General features: G+C 39.1%; 1 protein-coding gene across 2 annotated transcripts in view; it reads left to right on the top strand.

The window, feature by feature from the left end:
• The window catches only part of ramp1 (receptor activity modifying protein 1), a 79,334-nt gene that overhangs the window by 30,039 nt on the left and 33,023 nt on the right, over nucleotides 1-16,272 (top strand). The window contains exon 2 of one of the 2 annotated variants that reach the window (XM_085434717.1): nucleotides 15,984-16,119. In XM_085434717.1, the coding sequence (XP_085290843.1) occupies nucleotides 15,984-16,119 (136 nt within the window). Of the gene's footprint in view, nucleotides 1-15,980; nucleotides 16,120-16,272 lie in introns of both variants that reach the window. The other variant, XM_085434716.1, reaches the window with a different exon arrangement.

The raw sequence follows: 16,272 nt of genomic DNA, 5'->3' as shown, positions 1-16,272 counted from the left end.
ATTTGCTGTATCACTGTGGTTCTGGTCATGTTTCTGCCTGCAGAAAAGGGAACACGCATTGATTTTTCTTAGAAGTTTACTGAACTGTGCTACCAGAAACATTCTCTAAACTTTCCTAGTGAGAACAAAGGCACAGGAGCCGTTGAATGTGTGTGCTTTTATAAAAATATGTATAAAACCTGGTTAACTTTATAAAATCTAAATTGAGCCGTCAGATAGGTGGGAAGAGAAACAGGCTTCTGTTTTCCTCTTATCCTCCACTGCTCCCTGAACTGAGATGATTCATGAATATAATGTGCTTTAAAGTCAAAGAAGTGGGTGTTTTGTTATTAAGCTGGGTTATGAAGCAGCATTGGTCAAAACAAAAATTCTGAACAGAGGCCAAAGATAAAGACTTCCTTCTCCATGAATCATCGCTGAGAAAATGATGAAAATGAGACAGGAGGAAGCAGACAGGAGTGACAGAGAGAAGAATGCCCGTCCATTTGTGAACATCAGCTCTCGCGATCTAATTAGTCTTCAGGCTGTTGACAGCAAACATCTGGCTGCCTCTCTCATGCCTGTTTGTCACTTCCACACGGGAAGAAAACGGCTTCATCCGTGACTCAACTCTGTCCTCGAGGAATCTTTTGCAGAACATCTGCTATAGCCGGTGTATCAAGAGTCCATCATTCACAAAGTGCTTTAGCTGGACTTTAAACCACCTGTGTCCTTGTAGCTGTGCTCATCACGTCTGTCACTTAAAATATTGATGACTGCAACGATAAAGTGACAGAGCTATCAAATATAGAGGTTCTTTGCACAGATTATTTGGAAGTAAAACCAAAATGCTGACCCTTATAGTAGCTTTGCATGGTTAACAGTTAAAAAATAATCATTATTTATCTTATACCAAGCCTTTGTGCAGCTTTTCAGTTGATTCAGAGTCTGAAACAAGCTGGTTTAATCCATCCATTTGCTTCAACTTTCACAGTTGTGAAATTTCTTCTGCAGCCAAACTGGGGTTTTGGTTCATTTAAAAAAAAAAAAAAATCCATAAATTCATAATTATTCTTGATTTCTTACACCGCAGGTTTACCTGCACTGTTCCTGTCAGCTGTAGTTTCTTATTTGCATCACAAACATGTGGGAACACTTACTAAAACTTGCAGAACAGCTGAGGGGTGACTGAGACTACATCCACACTAGGCCAGATAGACTTGAAAACGGCGTTTTCGTCTGAAAACACTCCGCATCCACACTAGCGCTTTTTTAGTCGTTTTCAGAGAGTTGTGCGTCCACATTGAAACAGCCGCAAACACTTACGTTCCAGTCCTACGCATGCGTGAAACGCAAGAAGATTCGGCCTGCCTCATTTCCGTCTGCTGCTTATTTACTTTCCGGCTCTTTGAAACGTCGCTGCAGAATGTTGAGGAAAAGCATGCAGCGAGTTTTTTAAATGGACTAACAATGAGGTGGAGTTGTTGCTGCGAGTAACACAAAAGTACAAAGTTGCAAAAGTGAGTGAGAATTAAATAAGTTTGAAGAAAAGCTCTCTGCAGCATGTACAGACTGATATTAATCTTTAATAGGACTGTCAAACAAAACAACTGCTGTATAATGTCCTCCGCTATCTTTTTTTAATTGGTCACATGACTGCATCACATGATGCAGTCATGTTAGAAAGTCTGCGTTTTCACTGTCCACGCTGCAACACAAACGCACCGTCTTCAAATGTATGCGTTTTCAAGAGCGTTTTCAAAACGCTGCGTTTTTCCTTGGGGAAAACGCCGTCTCAGTGTGGACGAGAGGCCAAAACGGAGAGAAAACGATGCGTGTGGACGTAGCCTGAGACAAAGTTTCAGAAACATTAGCTCTAACAGGCTGATGATGACAGTCACATTATTACTGACAAATACACAGAGATACATAAGTAACTTTTGGTCTGTCACAAATAAAATTCACAGAATGGCGATAAGATGAAGGAAGTATTGCGGGGCTAGTATTGTCTGCCTCCCACGCTCACAGGCATGCTTTCCAATCACAGGAGATCAAATTGTCTGCTGCAGAGGCCACAGCTGAAACTTTTGAAAATGCCCCCAATCTGCTTCATCAAGCCATCATCAAGCATTGCACTGAATTTGCATTTTACTCCCAGGAGCTGCTTCCTCTGCCAAGCTCTGCTGCTGTGTGTACCACTGCCGGATGCTGCTGAGGAACATGTTAGTAATTCATGAGAAAACAACCTCTGACTTAACAAAATGCTACAGATTACATTTTTATTCATGCTTATTTGTCGTGGCTGGTGGTTTCTGGTGTTCATGGTTTCTAATGTGGTTTGTTATAAAACTATTTGCAAACTGTGTCTAAAACTAAAATGGGATCATAGAGGATTCTGTGTAATGTTCTGGAAACATCTTGCACTGCACGGAGATTTTTCACATCCCAGTGAAAAACTAGTCTTCCACTTTCTCCCATTCATTAGATGTTTCAAAAAGGAAATTTTCCACAGCTTCAACATCTTTTACATTCTGGGAATGAGTCAGAGCAGAAAAATGAAATAAAAAAAAGTCCAATTCCACAGACAACATGTTTTGAAGTGTGGCTTCATCTATATTTAGACATTTACTTCATCTGACTAGAATATCGTCATCTGCTCCTGCACTCCTCTTTCTGTGTTTGCTTTGAATGAAGTACCTGAATTTTTCACTGATGTTCTGCTCTGTGTTAAACTATCTGCCTTAATGTTGCATTAATTTCCTGCTTGATTCTCACATATTGTTTCTGCGTAGCTTCAAACACTGAAATATTTTGCAGTGTGATGGAACAACAGCAGATTGTGAACTGCGAAGCTAGACGTCAGGACCTGTGTGTGGGCATTCACTAACATTTCATATGTGAAAATTCACTGCTCTGAGGAAATCTAATGGTCAAAATCATAACTGTGAAGCACGCAAACACAAACACAAACAGATACATTCTTTCAGCAGTCAGTTTGTGAGATGCAGCTCCTTTGTCTCGCTGCAAGGCTTGTTGTTAGTGTCTTTCTGAATTTAGTCACTTATTTAGCTTGCATGATGATGAGCACGCAAAACAGATTATAAATAGATAGATAGTTCAATGCTATCTCTCTCGCACACATAATAACACACATAAACAGAGCCTCCTGAAGCAGCATGGGATTCTTAGAGACAAAGAAGAAATAGTGGAGTGTTAAAGATCAAAGACACTGGCATGCACATGGAAAACTATGCCATCTTCTTATGTATTAGTTACCCTTACTAATTAAGATCAACAGCATACTTGCACCTATAACAACATCCTTAATTCATGGGAAAAGACATTTCAGGCCGCTTCACTTTAAATAATCCCAACTCAGAAGAGACAAACTTTTCCCCTTAAACAAGAGGAATGATTGAAGGAAGTAATTACCTCCATCAAACAGGAGGAAATTACAGGAAGGAAGGGCAAGTCAACACGGTGAAGAAAAAACTTTTTTACAATCAGAAAATCAATTTCTAGAAATAAATTTGTCTCCAGCGTCTGCTTCTTGTCTGAGGATGGAGGATAAGGTGCAGATGTGAAAGTCTAAAGGTGGCATTATTTTTAGTTGCAGCTCGAAATCAATACGTAGTCGCGGGAGAAAATGGGAAAATCTTCAGTCAATCACGACCTTTCCTTCAGATTCATCATGTTCTGCCTTTGCTCTGTGTGTCTGGAACATAAAATTGATTTGACAAGAAGAGGTACATGTTAGAGCAACAGGACAGGGCATCTCGTGTTAAAGAAAAAACTTTTTATCAAAGACACTTTGGGATATTTCAGTCCAACTATTTGTCAAGTTACCCAAGAAAAGATCAGGCAGATAAATGTTATTCCAAGTTGAGTTTGTTTTTCCATTGGACTGGAAGATAAATGTAGAGTTTCCACACGACCAGGAAATGCTGATATCTTCTGTTGCTACATTACCAACCACTCTGTTTCTGGTTGAAGACAACCTAATGGAAGGTTTTTGGCCACAGTGCTGCTGCCTCCCCAGGTCTCATACTGGCAGCAGTTCCTGTATTTAAATACCCGATAAATTAACTGGTAGAATGAAGCAAAACTGGGTCGAAAACGTGACAGGTCTACGCTGAAAATGAGTCTGCATGTGACAAATGTGCAATATGGCCCTTTTCTTACTGTGTGTGCAAATTTGGCTAATTTTGCTGTAGTGGTCAAATAATACCTCATACTATACTTGTGATCCATACAGAATTTATTTAGTACACATCAGTATGTAATTTCTTGCTTCTCTTAGACTTTCTCACAAATCAGTTAGCTCAGTTAGCCCACTCACTGTGGAATTTATCGTGTGAACATGGTCTTAGGGTCTTGCAACCACTACTGATTGCTGGATGTAAATTTAAACAGAGAGACCAACCAATTTATGCACTATGAGGCTTATTGTGCTCAGTATTTGCAGACGCTTGCTTTCAGGTGAAGGTTTGAGGAGTGTGGAAACATACATTTTATGTAAGAGAAGGCTAAAAGGCTAACAACACCAATGCAGAAGCCCCTTAAAGCTGCATTCTCTGCAGGATACAACGCTACTGGTGCCAAATCACAAAAACAGTTGCGTCAAAACCCCCAAAATCAGACGAACCCCTATGAGCAAGCACTTGGCGACAGTGAGAAGCAAATTCTTCCTTTAAACAGGAAGAAACCTCCGGCAGAACCAGGCTCAGCGAGGGGCGGGGCCATCTGCCATCAGAGAAGAAAAGGAACATCATCTTTAGCTCAAGAGTGTCCAGTTTGTCTCAGTTTCAAAATTCAGTGGCAGCTATGATGAAAACAATAACCAACCAATGGCTGATGTAACGGATCATTTTTTGTGTTGTAAATTAAAAATGATTTTCCCTTCTCCCTGCACAGACCTGATTCTACAATAACATCATCAAAAATCATCCTTTCATCCCTTCATATTTACTACAGACACTCAAACTCCCCATCACTTGGATGTGAATCATTTTGGGGCACTTACTCAAACTAGTTATCCTCAACAGGCACTTGTGTGGATTCACACCTCACTTTTGTTTAAACAATGAAGGCAGCCACTGTAAATGGTCACAGTTTTGCTTGTTGTGCCAGTTCCTCAGTGGAAATCAGTAGCAACCCTGTCCTCAGTACGGCATCATGAAGAATTATGTAGATGTTGGGCAAGTGTGGAAAACACAATTTATGGCCAACGAAAGCATTCATCATTAATAACGGGAGTAGGGAGTAGAGCCACCTTTATTAATCATAGTGGAAAATAAGGGAGTCCAACATGTGGGAGTCAGGACTTTGTGATCCAGTGCATATTTGTGCTTAATCTATTTTTAACCATAACAAACTGGTTTTGTTTTATAAACCTAGCAATAACTCTGTGCAGAAAATACTGAAATGGTTGCATTCTGATGCTTGTGTTCTGTTCTGGTCAGTTTGAAGTGTTGGAATTACTGTCAGGATGTGATAGAGAAAAAAATATGGAAAAATCTCTATTTCTCTGTTTCAGCCTCCGTTTCTTCTCTCTACACCATTTCTGTCTCGCAAACATGTTCACTTGATCCTACTCTTTGATCACCATCTTTGAATCCGGTCGTGTGAGCCTTTTCATCCTCTTTCCTCACAGCGGGACTTTTAGTGTGAATGTACACAAGCTGTTTGCTCATATTTCCTCCACTTTGTACAGATTTGTTTTTAAACCATCCTCATGATGATACTGTGTAGTGCCCCAAAGTCCCTTTGCTCTGCACCAACAGACAAACACTGACACGTGTAGTTGTAATAAATGTCATGCGCGCAACCCACAGTTGCATTTTCCTTACAGCAGTGTAAGATTTATTCCCAAGAGTATTGTTACAACAAAGAAGTAATCAACCAATCAATTGACTTACTTTTTAAGTTTATTTGTAAACTTGCTCATTTTTGATAGAAAATAATTAAAGTCTCAAGTCTTAGTTTCTTCTGAAGAAGCTATTCTGTGGAATAGATCGCCTCTGTGTAAAGCATGTATTTACTGCCATTATCAGACCTTTTTACCTTGAAGGCTTTTAAAGATAAACAGTCGTACAGGGGTTTCTTATTTGAGCCTCTTTTATTTTCACTTCATATCATTCATGCAGATGATGAGCTAATATTATACTGGGAAAAAGACAGCCAGAAAGCATCCTACATCGTTACAGAGGCAGATGCTTACTAAATCATGTCAACCCAGCTCCTCCTGTGATGGAAGGAACTTGAAATAGTTGAAAAAAGACATTTTTGTTCTGCCGTAGTAACATTTTGGGAAAGGCTCTGTTGCAACAGGCCTGTCACCGCTACACAGAGCTCTAAAAGTCAAATAATCAAAGAATCTTAAAGTGGACCCTGAACTCGATGGGGATCCAGGGTAGCTGAATTAGCGAAGGTGTGATTTGTGAATACTGAGACGACTCGCAGCGCTGTTGTGACCAACCTTTAGACGCTCCAAAGAGACTTTGTTAAGAGAACGCTGAGTCAAATGCTTCCCCAAAGATCTGCCACTTGAGGATATTCTGAGGACACACAACGTTCCTCTTTACAACACGTTCTGTACAACTGGCCTGTTTGTTTGTGTGGGTTGCTGGGGGTTTGCATCATGCAGTGAATTCTCCTACAGAACAATCCTGATTTGTTGTGCTGCCATCAAGGTGTTTCTTTAAGATAAGCAACAAGGCTTGTGCTCATCTTCATGTTTTTTGTTCATTTTTGTGGCAGTGTTTGTTTGAGTGCTTTGAAAAAATGGAACTTATTCTCTTACAAATAAACCAGTTTCACTCCTGGTCAGAGGTGGGACCAAGTCATTGTCTTGCAAGTCTCAAGTAAGTCTCAAGTCTTTATCCTCAAGTCTCAAGTCAAGTCTCAAGTAATGTCAGGCAAGTCAGAGTCGAGTCTCAAGTCACTGGTGTAAAAGTCCGAGTCAAGTCACAAGTCTGAAACTTTGAATTTCAAGTCCTTTCGAGTCTTTAAAAAAAAAAACGAAAAAATAATGTTGCAGTTATATGCTAAATGTAAATATTAGACCATGTAATTTTAAAATCTGTGTTTTTCTCAACACATGACAAAATAGTGAACTTAGAAAATATACACAAATTGTGAAATTGCACCTCTTTAAAATGCAGCTCAATTAAACCTAGCTCCAAGAATAATTTTCACCAACAGTTCTGAGATACGCTGCATGTTATTCTTGGATGCGGTTGTAGGACCAGCTTTAAAATCGCATGACAAAAATATCATACACATTAAAAAAAACTGTATCACCAACGTAGCCTGGACAACATTTGCTAGTTAGATGAAGTCAGCTATCTCATCTTAGCATATTTATTTCAATTCAATTCAATTCAATCTTTTTTCTTTTTTTTTAATAAATTTTATTTTCAGTCACAGCAGCATGTTAACAACAAAACATTGAACATACAGTAGTTTGCTGTTCAGCATTTACAATACCCCAAAAGATAACAGAAATAGAGAAGGAAAAAACAAACAAACAAACCAAAGAAACCCCTACAAAACAACAAAAAACAAACAAACAACAACAAACAAATAGAAAAATAAAATGTATAAGGGACATTCAGCGTACAGTTAGCTATGATAGCGATATAGAGATATGGTATCTGGTCATGATAAGGTGGTCATTTTAAATGTTTCCATGTACATCAAGAATGGCTGCCATGCCCTAAGAAATTTGGTGGTTGAACCTGCCAGTGTATATCTCATCTTTTCTAAATGTAAAAACCTCATGAGCTCCGCAAGCCACTGTTCATGTGTGGGAGGAGCTTCCTGCTTCCATCTTAAAAGTATAAGGCGCCTTGCGATAAGTGAAGCAAAGGCAATAGAATTCGAATAGCATTTTGGCAAAGTGATGTCTTGAGGTATCACCCCAAAGATAGCCGTTAGAGCAGAAGGCTCATATTTAACGTTATACATCTCTGACAGTGTTAAATATAGACACCCAATAGGTATGAAGATTGGGGCATGTCCAAAAGGTATGAAGGAGCGAACCTGTTTCTGCTTTACATCTGTTACACAGAGGGTCAGCTCCTGGATAGAACTTGGCTAACTTTTCCTTGGAGATATGTAATCGGTGTAGGACCTTAAATTGAAGGAGCCCATGCCTGGCACATATCGAAGAAGAGTGTACCCTCTGGAGAAAAGATTGCCAGAGCTCATCTGTTATAGTCATCCCAAGGTCTTTCTCCCACTGTGCTTTAAGGATAAAGAGAGAAGGAGATTGAAGATCTAATAGTATAGCATAGATTTCTTTAATCGCCCCTCTCTTATGAACGTTTATATTAATAATTTTATCCAAAGAAGTTTCCTCAGGTAGTTCCGGAAATGAAGGAAATCGACTCTTTACAAAGTGACGAATTTGTAAATAGCGGAAAAAATGTTGCCGAGGAACATTAAACTGCTTCAGGAGCTGCGTGAATGAGGCAAAAATCCCATCTACAAAAAGGTCTTTGATATTTCTAAGGCCATTACTTTCCCATATTTTAAAGGCAGAATCCATCATGGAGGGTGGGAACATATGGTTTGAGCAGATAGGTGCTTTAATTGACATTAAGTGTAACCCCAACCTTTTCCTACATTGCACCCAGATTCTGAGCGAGTCATACAACAAAGGGTTACTCTTATAGGTGTATAGTTCTAATGGGAGAGCTGAACTCAACAAAGCTGATAGGCAAATTTTGCCACAATTGGATGACTCAATTTGGAGCCAAGCTGGAGTCTCTGTAGTAACATTACTCATCCAGTACAGCATATTACGAATATTTGCTGCCCAATAATAAGACTGAAAGTTTGGCAAGGCTAATCCACCCATTGGCCTAGTCCTCTGCATGAAATCTTTACGAATTCGTGGACTTTTGCCATTCCAAATGAATGCAGAGATATGCTTATTCAGTGTTATAAAATACTTATTGGGTAAGTAGCATGGGATACATTGAAATAAGTAAAGGAACTTGGGAAGTATGTTCATTTTGATAGAATTGACGCGGCCAATTAATGACAGTGGTAAATTGTTCCACCTCTGAAGATCTGTCTCAGTATTTTTAAGCAGCGGGACAAAGTTTCTTTCATAAAGATCTTTGTATGAGTGGGTAACCTTAACCCCCAGATAGGTCACATACCCTGATTTAACGCTAAATTGAAAACCTGAAAATGAAATCTTTCTGGCTATAGAGTTGACACAGAGAAGTTCACTTTTATGCAGATTTAACTTGTAACCTGAAATATTACCAAAACATTCAAAAATGGCAAGAGCACGGGGAAGAGAGCATAAAGGCTCTGACATATACAGCAGGAGGTCGTCAGCATATAAGGATATTTTGTGCTCCTGGTCACCTCTGAAGATGCCCTTAATGCAACTGTCAGCTCGCAGTTTAATCGCCAGTGGTTCAATTGATAATGCAAAAAGAAGAGGGGATAAGGGACAACCTTGTCTCGTACCACGGAGAAGTGGGAAATAAGAAGAGAATAACGAATTTGTTCTAACACGTGCCATAGGTGAGGAGTAAAGTAACTGAATCCATGAAATGAAATTAGGGCCAAATCCAAATTTATGCAGAGTATAAAACAGATAATCCCACTCCACCCGGTCAAATGCCTTCTCAGCATCGAGTAATAAGGCAATTTCAGGGGTTGTAGTTGACTTGGTGTGTAATATGTTCAAAAACCTGCGCAGGTTGAAAAAACCATGCCTACCCTTCACGAAACCTGTCTGATCTGGAGAAATTAACAATGGTAGATGTTGCTCTAGCCTGAGAGCAAGTGTTTTTGACAGTATTTTTAAATCTACATTTAAGAGTGATATAGGACGATATGATGAACACTCTAATGGATCTTTATAATTCAATTCAATCTTAATTGGCAGACTTCATGTCCATAAAAACAAGACAAAAAAAAAAAAAAACACACACACACAACACTCCCCCCCCCCCCCCCCCAAACACAAGGTATACACCATTAAATATATATATGTATATAAATAAGTATCTAAAACATTTGTAAAAACATAAAACCATAATATACATAAAACACAATTACTTAAAATAAATCAATAAATACACAAACACTTTAACCAGTGCTTTCTGAGACTGGATGAGTAACGGTAAAGTGCTTTAAAAGTCCAAACACCCACAGCTACAAACATCTGGCTGGCACTACCACTTCTAGGTATCCTGCAAAGGATTCTCATCGCATCATTATATGCAACATGCAGCTTCTGCATGCTACATTGTTTGTAGGATGACCACAAGGGGGCAGTATATAGCGGTGTGCAATACGCTTTAAACAAAGCCACTTTAACTGGAAGTGAACAAAAGCTGAATTTGCGTGCAATAGTATTTGCCTGCACATAGAGCTCACACCGTTGTCTGTATATGTCATCATCATCATTCATTTGCTCAGTAATAAAGTGACCGAGGTATTTCACCTTTTTATGAACTTCAAGAGTTTTTTTGTGCCAGTTTAAACAAAGGGAAATTTAGCTGTTTATCCTGCTTGGTTCTACATATCAAAACAGCACTTTTAGCAGCATTGTACTCAATGTCATATTGCACACCATATTCAGTACAGACATTAAGAAGATCCTGTAACCCAGCACTGCTTGGACTAAAAACAACCAGGTCATCTGCATACATAAGATGATTTATCAGTGCTTTACCTAATATACACCCAGTGTTACAGGCTCTCAGTTGTATGGACAAATCATCAACATACAAATTAAATAAAATTGGAGACAAAATCCCACCCCGTCTAACACCATTGCTGACACCAAAGGGGGCAGAAATACTGCTTCCCCATTTAACCTGCATGTTCTGATGAGCGTACCAGTAAGAGAGAATCCTCACGATGTACTGAGGAACTCCCCATCTCTTCATTTTATCAAAAAGTTTTCTGTGGTTCACTCGATCAAAAGCCTTAGAGGCATCAATGAAAGACATGAGGACAGATGAATTTTTAGCCCTGTACAAACTGACTATTTCCTTGAGTGCATATATGCACATGTCAGTGCCGTGCTTTGAAGCCAAACTGATTATCCAGAGAAGAGATGAACACACTAACTCTGTCAAACAAGATTCTTTCTAACACCTTAGATAAAATACTGGCTAGTGCAATTGGCCTGTAATTATCCAAGCAGCTCACTTTTGCAGCTTTGTCCTTCATAACTGGTACCAGTAAAATACACAGCATTGAGTCTGGTAATATGCCATGAATCATAAACCCAGTGAAACAGAGTGCTAAAAGAGGAGCTAGCCTTACACTAGCATGTTTTAAATGTTCTGCAGTGATGTGATCCAAACCAGAGGATTTATTATCAGACAACCTATGAATGGCTTCATATACTTCATGTGTCCTTACACTTATTGTGTCATTACTCATGTCAAGATTGTCCTCATATGGTTCACTTTTTATACAGTTAAACAACGCACTGTAATGCTGTCTCCATAATGCTGCAATGTTATCTGCCCCAGAAACACCTTCAACAGTTGATGGTAGAGATGGTTTACAGTTATTAAGAGCTTTCACCTCTTTCCAAAAATCTGCCGTATTATTACACAGCATTTTCCTGGCCAAAGAATCTGCTCTTAGCATTTGCTCATTTTTAGTTATAAAGCGAACAGCGTACTTATATCTGGCATTCGCACATTTTTTCTGTTCAAATTCTGGGCCTTGTTTAGGCCTTCCAGCCATGGCCCAACATTTATAAGCTATGCGAGCTTCATCATGGTACATGGATACATGTTCTTTCCAGCCAGGTCTGATGTTAGGTTTCTTATGCTTATATTGTTTATCAAGCAGTGTGCCACTTTTATACAGAGCAGTCACTATATCATCATACATGGAGCAGAGTAAATGTTTATGCACAGCATTCTTACAGTTGACATCTTTGCACAAAATAGCTTCTTTATTTATATGCATATTAATAATCATACGGTTCTTGGAGTGAGTGCATACACTCATGAAGTTTAGTAACTTCCGGTCACTGCAACAAGTCCAGGTACAGTTTACCGACGGATGGGTGCAGGACCTTGAAATGCACCGTGTAGAACGAAAGACCATCGTAAGTATCATAAGTTTACCAGTCTCACAAATCGTCGTCATACATACACATTCCTTAACAGTTCATTAATATAACCTTTGAGCTCAACGGTAATTAATTAGTAGTGGAAATAATTTCTGGTAGCATCACAGAAATGTAGCAGTGACAACAATACTGTATGCTGTAATCGTACTGGGCAATTAGTGATACAAAAAACCTGTTTTATCCTGTGAATAAACGTATATGTTTTTGTCAATGTACCATAATAACATAAGCGAAACGCAATATTGTGTCAGGACAATTCACTATTTATGCACAATAAATAAAGGAGCATAGCGCCACAATTTCTGTTCAGCGCCAGACTTGCTTGTAACCTATATCACCAATTATGTTATGAAAATGACGTATTAACTACTAAAAAACACTGACCTTTGTGTAAATGCTTGGAGCAGACTAACCTGTGAGCTGGAGTGTTCTGGGACGTTATATTTGATCTTTGAATGGCTGCAATCCAGTCGCGTCTTTGTTACTTCGGAAACATGGCTCGAACAATTTCTCTTCAACGACGTAATCCGATAACAACCGATCTCTTTACCCGTTGGCTTCCCGTGGCTGTCATGCGACCGGCTATTGCAGTTAATAATACAACAGCTTCTTGTGTTTTTTTTTATCGCTGTATAACTGATTTTAATTGAAAGCCTGCGTGCGCTAGTACCGCTTGCCACGAGTTCCCAGAATCCTTTGCGGTTCTACCCGTGAATGACGTCACATTTTCAATCTCTATATAATATGCATGTTAAATTTTATATTTGGGGTAAAATATCAAGTCTTTTCAAGTAAACCGGTTCAAGTCCAATTCAAGTCCCAAGTCATTGGTGTAAAAGTCCAAGTCAAGTCACAAGTCTTAGAACATTTTTTCAAGTCAAGTCTAAAGTCATAAAATTTATGACTCGAGTCTGACTCGAGTCCAAGTCATGTGACTCGAGTCCACACCTCTGCTCCTGGTGTTAGCAGAATACAACCAGTCACCAGTCTAAATCACCTGTGGGCTCTCCTTTGCATTAACTAGCACCGAAACAACAACCAGCTTCCCAAAAACATCATGTGTTTAATTGTGATACTTTCTGATATTTTAACACTAGATGTAAATTAAAGCTGTGACTTGACCTTAATATAGTTTCCATTTATTAATTTCAGATATTCTGAAGCACACAGCGATGTAAGATCAAAAAGTGTTTGCATATATCTCAAAATTCTATATTGTTGTTACTAATGAGTCCTAATAAGTACACTAAAATTCACAAAATGGTTTGTCCACTTCACAAAACTCCCAGAAGACTCCAGAAGTAATAAGATTTCAGCAAGCTGCCAAAGGAGGGATTAATAGAGACGAATATAGAAGATTCACTGGGAAAAGGAAAACAGCTGAATAGAAATGAAGGCGGTTGTAATAAGAACGCAAAACAAGACAAAAGGTGATAAAAGGCTTAGGGAGTAAACGCTGGAGGGAAACAGGAAGAGGAAGAATGATGAAAGAGATTGATTTCTGTGTCGTGATAATTCAGTATTTCCTTTTAGCAAAATACCGCCGTGGAATTTATTGTAGAAATATATATTGTTTTCTCTTTTTTAACAGTTAGTTGTGCAGTTTTGTGGGAGACCTTTTAATGTGAAAATCTCCGTCCTGAGACATGACTTCTTTGGTAGTGTCTACCTTTAAAAAAGAGACGTCTCTATATGCTGGTCAAAGTAGAAGGTTATCGTGTTTAAATTATGCATTTGTTATTTTCGGGGAGTGAGCACTAATAATTAGTATTATGAGTAATTATGAGTAAGATGTGCTTTAGAGTGATGTGGGTGTCACATACAGGTTGGAAGATCAGTAGAGAGTGTCAGAAAAAGAGATGGGCAGTAACGTGTTAAAAGTAATGCGTTTGAGTATCGAGTAAAGTAAGGGATTACTATTGCAAATAATTAGATTACTGTTACTCTCCCATAAGCACGCTGCGTTAGAAAACCGTGATGTTGTTTGTGAGAGTGTCTCATGACAATGACGTATGAGCGTGCAACGTCCGTGGCAGCAACAGACGTGTGTAGATCAACAATAGATAATATGGAGGAAGCCGGATGTGTGGAAGTACTGACATTACTACAAAAACATTAGTCCCCTGTTCACTCTGCGTGGGAAGAAAACTTCTTTCTACAACGAAAAATTTAACTTCAGATCTGAGCAAGCTCCATGCACGCTGCCACGGGAATGTGAAATTCACAGAGAAACCCTCGGATCCCCCCACTGACATGACCGCTGCGGCACCGGGCAAACCTCCCACTCCTGCTAAACAGGTGGAAATAGATTTAAGAGTGACAGGACTCAGTGCTGCTGAGCCTTTGATTTTATTTATTTTTGCTGTGTTTTACTTGCATCTGTTTGAAAGTTTGCTGGAAAATTTGCAGAATTTGCTTGATGCTTAAAGTTAAAAGATTAAAACTAATAAAACAAGTTTTGATTCAACTTTATATGATGGGTTATGCTGAAAAAATTAGAATTGGCCTGAAATGTCTTGAGGTTGTGTGTCATGTTTTTAAAAAGCAACTAAGTAATAAAGTAACTAACTGCTTTTGAAAATCAGTAAAGCCACGATAACTTTCTTTTAGAAGTAATCAGTAATAAGTAACTAATTACTATTACAACACTGGTCAGAAAGAGTTCAAGTTGTCAAGTTTATGACTGTGATGAAAAAAGAAAGCTGAAGCTGTCAGATATGTAAGAAGAACACCTTAAAAATATAATATTATAAATTAATGTAGTTATCGATTTATTGTCGGTTCTACATTTTTTACCTTTAATGGCCTTCATTGGTCGATACATAATTACTTTTACGCCCGAACTCTAAAGTCTGTTTTTAATTCCTAATACTTACATTCAACAAACCTTCCAGTTTTATTCGTGTCTGTTGTGACTGATAAAAAAATAAAAAGCTGGGGCTTCAACGTTGCAACAACGTTGCAACAAATTGAAACTCTTTTTTTTACTCTTGCATAACAAAAATTTACAAATCTGTGAAAATGCTGATATTTAGCATCTCATTTGCATTTTCAGCCTAACGTTTCTGAAATGCAGCGTGTCACTGCAGGAGAGGTTTTATATTTGACCTTGTGACTCTTCACCCTGTTTGTTTCTGAGTAATTTGGCTGAATAATCTGAGCATTTACACCCACACGGGCAGGGAAATAAACAAAGGTTGAAAAGTTAACTAGTGAGGTGTAAAAGCACTGATACTCTGAATGCAGAGAAATTACCAATTTCCTTAAGCCCAGAGCTTTTATGTGGAGCTTACCACAGCTGCAGTCTTCTCGCATTATTCTTTTACGACATGTCGTTTTTAACCGATACTACTGTATCTTGAATGGGTGTTACCAAACATCTTTGCCATCACATACTTTCTTACCTGCGTTACATCATTTGTCACACAGTCCTTCTGTTAATATGTCAAAGTGTCCCTCTCAGCATCTGGAGCACTCTCCCTCATGTCCACCAAGAATTTACCGGAAACGTTGGTGTTCAGTTTGTCTCGTCTGTCTCTCATCTGTCTGTTTGTGGTTTTGGAGGTCTTGTACGGCAGTGATAAAGCTTACACTGTGTCAGCAGACTGTCATCTTCAACAGATGGGGAAATGGATCAGTTTGCATTGATCCACAAAAGGTGGCAGCAGTTACAGACACTCTCTTGAGTGTTGCCCTCTGCCGTCATCCCGCTGCGGCCAGAGCTCTTTGCATTACACTTTTTAAAAGTTGGAAAAAGTTGTTAGCCCTGCACTGAATTATGCATTGTGCTGCGATCCAACTTACATTCAGCCCACTTTCCTTCATTATTCTAACGCCGTCCTTCCCTTTTCTTCCCTCCCCTTTCTCTCAGCAGCGTCTCAGTGTGTGTCAGCGCTGGGCTGCGGACCTCACTACGAATACGCTATTGAGGATTTCTGCCTGGGCAAGTTCAGACTGGACATGCAAGAGCTAGATCAGAGACACTGGTGTAACTGGGAGGACACAGTCGAGTGAGTGGGATAATCACAGTCTCATGCACACAAAGAGAGAGAGAGAAGCAGCCAGACATGAATGAAATCTGTTTTATATTCACACTAACACGAACAGGACATGGTGACATTTTGGTGAGGCATTAAAAAGCAATTTCATCCTTTTTTTGTTAG

The sequence above is a fragment of the Copadichromis virginalis genome, linkage group LG16, assembly GCF_057382275.1.
Source record: "Copadichromis virginalis isolate Kocher_CV1m ecotype Utaka linkage group LG16, C_Virginalis_male_GT1.1, whole genome shotgun sequence".
Taxonomy (NCBI): domain Eukaryota; kingdom Metazoa; phylum Chordata; class Actinopteri; order Cichliformes; family Cichlidae; genus Copadichromis; species Copadichromis virginalis.
This window is presented reverse-complemented; position numbering and strand designations above follow the sequence as displayed.